Genomic DNA, 5,126 nt, shown 5'->3' with positions numbered 1-5,126 from the left:
CCAAGTGTGGCAAAGTACTGGGGAGAGATCGCTAGAGCTGCTGGCTACTAGAGGATGGTGGATAGATGGAGGCATGGAGCCATGTGAGAGAGGGCAAACCAATGTCATGACAAAACTAGGTCTGTGCAGGAGCAGCATGAGACGGTGAATTTGGCGGCCGGGAGCCACTGAAAAAGAATGTAGTGGATCGGTCATTGCTGCCGCCCCAACAATTGATAGAATTGATAAAATGGATGTCCATTATATGTTTAAATTCGTATAAGCATCAGAGTTAATTAGGCTAACAACACATTATCCTTGATCATACATCCTGGGAATCATACCTATCGGTCTGTTGTGGCTGATTCTGCCTGGTAATGGGCCGTGCCTCCACCGAGAAGCAGGCCGAAAGGCATATTGGGCCGAATCCGCTCTCCCTCACCACATGGGTCAGATGGCCAGGCCTGGACTGCATATTATGGAAGAGCCATGCTGCAGAAAGCTCAAAACTTGAAAAGAAAAGTCAACCCTGAAGAAAACCATGGTATGAAAAGTTACATGTCTGCTGTTCTTTCTAAATCTGAAATTGTTCATATTGCTACATGTTTAGGTATAGATATTGGAAAAATAAAGTAGGTAAAGATGCAATAGAGAAGAAGTTCAATGCATGCCTTGATTCAGTAAGGTTAGATAGCTTTAGATCATCCTGCAAACAGCAGTGCTGTAGTGATGCTTGTGATAAGAAAAGAAAGAAAACTATTGTAGCTTTAATCAGGACTTCAGGAAGACCGGGGAGACGCCCCTGAGACTGAGACACCTGAGAGTCAACTGTAAGGCTGTAGTGTGTAGAGATTTCTCCAAGTAGAGTAGATCTAGTAGAATGGACGAAGGTAGTCACTAGGAAGAAAAACAAAAGGAGAACAAAACGATAGGTCGTTTTTGCAATATCAGAGGTCTAGGTAGACCTGGTTGTCCTTTTTTTTTTATCGACTTTGAAAGATAAACATTCTATGCAAAGAAGCTTAAGAGTCTTACATATTGTGCCTTGGTGGTTTCGAACCGAGGCTCTTTTCCCAACTTCAGAGGAGAAAACACTACGTAACAAGCTTGAGATAGGGTTCCAGATTGATAAATCATGACAACCGGATCGATAATGCGGTTTATCAGTACATCTAACCAATACTCCCCTATGGCACTCAGTCTTTTGCCACTAAACCAGAGGTGCAAGCATGCATCGGCTCTCACTGACAACAGGAACTACCATCTGAGTCACTGAATCTGGGTTAGGGTCAGGGTGTGGAGCTTAATTATAAAGCTTGTTATACTGCAAGCAAGCAGTTTGCAAATTCCATGGCAGTCCCAACAGACAAGTAGAGAATACTGTCACAAACACATTAGCTTGAGACGACGCACACGCTGATAACTCAATGTGAATGAAAATAAATTTTTATCAATGGGCAGGGCCGTTAAGAGACTTGATCGCCCTTAAGATACTAGCCAATACACCAATCACGGAGCCAACCCCGACGATGGCCTTCCAGTTGTTGTAAAGGAACGCGTACACCTTAATCCGCAGCGGCCTCGTGATCCTGTAACTCTCAATCTGTGCCATGACGCAGCCATAGCAGCGTCCGATGCGAAGGCTCTGAAGGCCGGTAAAGAAGTCGAGCGCCTGCTTGTTGGAAAGCCCTGCCCCTCCTTCCAGGATACCGCTTGTTCGCAGATGTTGCACGTCATCCTCCCTATTCATCAACATGCAGAGGAGGAGCAGGTACGAGCAGACAGCGGAGTCTTCATCTCCCGCCTTGTCGTCAAAAAAATCTGGGGTCGTGCAGAGCTCGTGAGCCGCCATGTTGACGAGAAGGCTTGCGCGTAAATCATTCAGAGACAGAGGCGCCATAGAGAGCTTGGCGAAGTAGATCCATTCCTTGGTAAGGCCGATGTCAACAAGCTGTGTTGTTTCATTAGCTGCGAAGCTGATGCCCATTTCGGTAAGCTCAACGGCACTAACTGAAATTGCTATTGATTTCATTTTGTCTAGTCCGGGCACCTCGGCTCTGCTTCTTCTTCCTACGATGTAGAACCGGAGTAGGCCAAGGAGATGCGGTGGTTTGTAGCTATCGTCCAAGACAATAGTAGGCACTTTAGCGACAACCCGGTCTTGCAGACAGCCATCTTTCCAGTTAGTAACGAACTCCGCCAAGGGCACGGGCGTGTACTTCATGATGGCGTCCACCACCGGCCAGGGGATCTGGTTCTCAAGCAGCATGATATCATGATCGATGTCATAGGCATTGGACTCCAAGAAATTGCGCAACAACGTGTCGCAGGCCTTGCGCGACATTTTAAGCATGTACGTCACCAAGAAGCATGCATCAAAGAACATCATAGGTAGGAATTTGTCGTCGCCGATACCTTCCATCACGTCGTTATCGTAGAGGCGACGCGCATTGATTTCCAGCACAACGGAGACGACCGCTTGATACATCTCCTGGACCGAGCGGCCAGAATTTTTGATGCAGTGGTAGGCAGCCGCATGCTTCACCTTCTCTGCCTGCTTGAGCTGCCTTTTGCCATGGTGGTAAGGGCCGATGGCCACAACCGTTGGGACGGTATACCATTCGTTGATACCTTGAATGCTTGGGGGGTACCTATGGATCTTCATCTTCACCATGTCCATATCATCCTCAAACTTGCGCGTTGCTTCCTCGAACACCCGAATAGGATTATTGTTAAGGATCTCCATTTCCATATCGTGCAGTAAATCGACCTCAAATGGCTCTTGTGCTGGTGGTGCTGCTTTCTCAGTAACCGGATTATCATGCTGCGTGGCTGCAGCATAGGAGTTGTACACAACCTGCCGATGCTGACCTCCACTAGAGCTACTAGGGACATATGACTGGAGGCTCCAGATATCAGGAAAAATGTCGATGGACGCATACTCCACAGGGAGGCTGGCAGCAGGAGCCCAAACTTCATCAACAGCAGGTTCTTCAATGGTCCAGTTCGCCAGCTGAAACTCGCAAGGTCCCCATGCCGCAGCAGGTTCCATATTATTTTGCTGCAATAAGCACTGCACGAGAAAGAATTATAAGAAAATTCCTTATATGCCACTAAAAATTACCGTCCCGCTTGCTAAGCTGCGCCGTGCCCGAGTCTCTGCACGCCCAGCTGCAACCGTCGACTGTACGTGCCCAGGCAGGATTCGGTACACTCGCACGCGTAGGCCTCTCTCTCTCTCTCTCTCTCTCTCTCTCTCTGTGTGTGTGTGTGTGGAGAGCGGCCGGGTGGGGGGGGGGGGGGGGGGAAAGGGGGTGTAATGGTTACTACAAACAAAAGTCTGAAGGAGACAACGGTAGTGGCATGGAAGGGAAGAAAATTAGAACACTGGCATATAAGGAGAGTTGATCTAAATTTTCAATGAAATGAAACGGTATACTAACCTCTAGTGGCATAAAAGGATCGAAGAGTGAAACAAGAGTGCTAGAAACAACGTCACAAAGAAACTATTACAAGGCTTCAAGCTAATGGTTTCATGAGAGAAATGCATATTAACAAGAGATGGTTATTCGGCAAAGACCAAATAAAGAAAGAAGATGGAGAAAGGAAGACTACCTACATACAGCTAGCCGGGCAGAAGAAGCACACACGCAGCGAGCCTTGCTTGTGGACGCTCCTCTCTTATAGATAAGAGCTTCATCAATTTCTGTGGCAGACTGTCATCTAAGATAACACTGCTCGATTGGTCATTTATGTAGCTTATAGTTTGGTCTTACTTTGGTGCATGCAGTACCCACATTATTCTGAAGTTGGTGCTACTATGTTTTCTAGCCGAATCACGACAAATGCATACAGCTACGCCACCAACCATTACGGGGGACCACTTACCCACATTATTCTAAGGTTGGCACAGTACATCGGATCACAGTGTGATAGCTCACTGCAGGAGGGGAGTATATCTGAAGCTTTAGCTTTACTGATACTAATTGTGGACTACTGACATGGTTTCACTATACTCCATGCATACTAACCAAGAAAAATGCACTCTAATCCCTTCCTCCGTCACGGAATATAGCTACGTTTAAACATTCCAAGAAGAAATCCAATGCAAAATGACTATCCTTAAAACAACATTCTAGGACTAGTATCTCTTCTTTTCTTCTTTTCCGAACTTTTAGGTAAGTGTAGGAGAGCAGAAACATAATAACTACACTCTACAAACATTGTATAACATTCCCAGGATCTAGACAAGTACAGTAGTAAAACGGAAGGAGTACCATTTATCCTTGTCAAGTGCAATAAGTTTGCCCCTTGGTGGCATCTCCATGCCAACATCCGTACGTAGGCCCAGACCACAATCCCATTTCTGTCGGCAGCAAAAGGATACGTTCTTGCTATGGACAGTAAGGGTTTTGCACCCCCATCTTGATATACCGTTTAGAGAAGCTCAAGCAATGTCAGTGACACTGAGGTTTCCCTGTCCTTCACAAGATCTCGAATCCACAAAAAGGCCTCTTCAGTGAAGTAACTGAGCAACTCCCGAACCTGATTGAACTTCAGTGAAGTACGTAACAGGGAAGGCCGTCCACAAAATAGGGTCTGGACCTTCTAACCCTCCAGCAGCAGATCCTGCTGTTCTTAGGCCAACTGCAGCAAGATTTAGATCGGGGCTTTGCTGGCTTGGGCCCAGAGCAGCTACCACTGCCAGGGAGGATGATCTTGTCTGGCCTTCTGACCTTCACTGGCGGCCCAGAGCATAGCTGCCACTGCCAGAGGATTGTAGTCTGGCTTGGGCCCAGAGCAGCTGCATTATTCGATTCACGGTCCAGTGATATGGTGAAATACATAGACCGAGCAAGAACAATTCCATGCAGGTTTTTACATGGAATGGATAGTAACAATATAGGAATTTATAAATGAAACATGCAAAAATATTTTTACTAGGTCTGGAGACTACCCCCAGCTACCCCTCGTGGGCGCGACTCAAGTCACATGTCACACTTATTTTGCGCGAAATATGCACCACATGTGCATTGTCCAACCTTTGAACTCATGACCTCCCTCCTCACATGATAGCTTCTTACCACCCTACGAGAGGATAAGTTCTACATGCAAAGGGAAATTCTATTCCTTTTTACCATTATTGT

General features: G+C 46.6%; 1 protein-coding gene across 2 annotated transcripts; it reads right to left on the bottom strand.

Moving 5' to 3' along the window:
• Window positions 1–1,262: 1,262 nt before the first annotated feature.
• On the bottom strand, window positions 1,263–3,751 carry LOC101773455 (UPF0481 protein At3g47200). Of its 2 annotated transcripts, none has more exons than XM_004978772.4 (2): window positions 3,599–3,751; window positions 1,263–3,052 (listed from the first exon to the last, which is right to left on the bottom strand). In XM_004978772.4, exon 2 carries the CDS (start codon window positions 3,029–3,031, stop codon window positions 1,430–1,432), a length of 1,602 nt encoding a protein of 533 aa, XP_004978829.1. In that variant the 5' UTR covers window positions 3,032–3,052; window positions 3,599–3,751; the 3' UTR covers window positions 1,263–1,429. The 2 variants fall into 2 exon arrangements, with proteins under 2 accessions (XP_004978829.1, XP_004978828.1); XM_004978771.4 differs by having other exon boundaries at window positions 3,595–3,749.
• Window positions 3,752–5,126: the final 1,375 nt, after the last annotated feature.

Source organism: Setaria italica, chromosome VIII, assembly GCF_000263155.2.
Source record: "Setaria italica strain Yugu1 chromosome VIII, Setaria_italica_v2.0, whole genome shotgun sequence".
Lineage (NCBI taxonomy): Eukaryota > Viridiplantae > Streptophyta > Magnoliopsida > Poales > Poaceae > Setaria > Setaria italica.
The sequence above is the reverse complement of the archived record's forward strand: the minus strand, read 5'-3'. Positions and strand labels throughout refer to the sequence as shown.

Coding starts and splice junctions, on each gene's coding strand:
- LOC101773455 (XM_004978772.4), bottom strand. CDS start 3,031: ATGGAACCTGCTGCGGCATGGGGACCTTGCGAGTTTCAGCTGGCGAAC.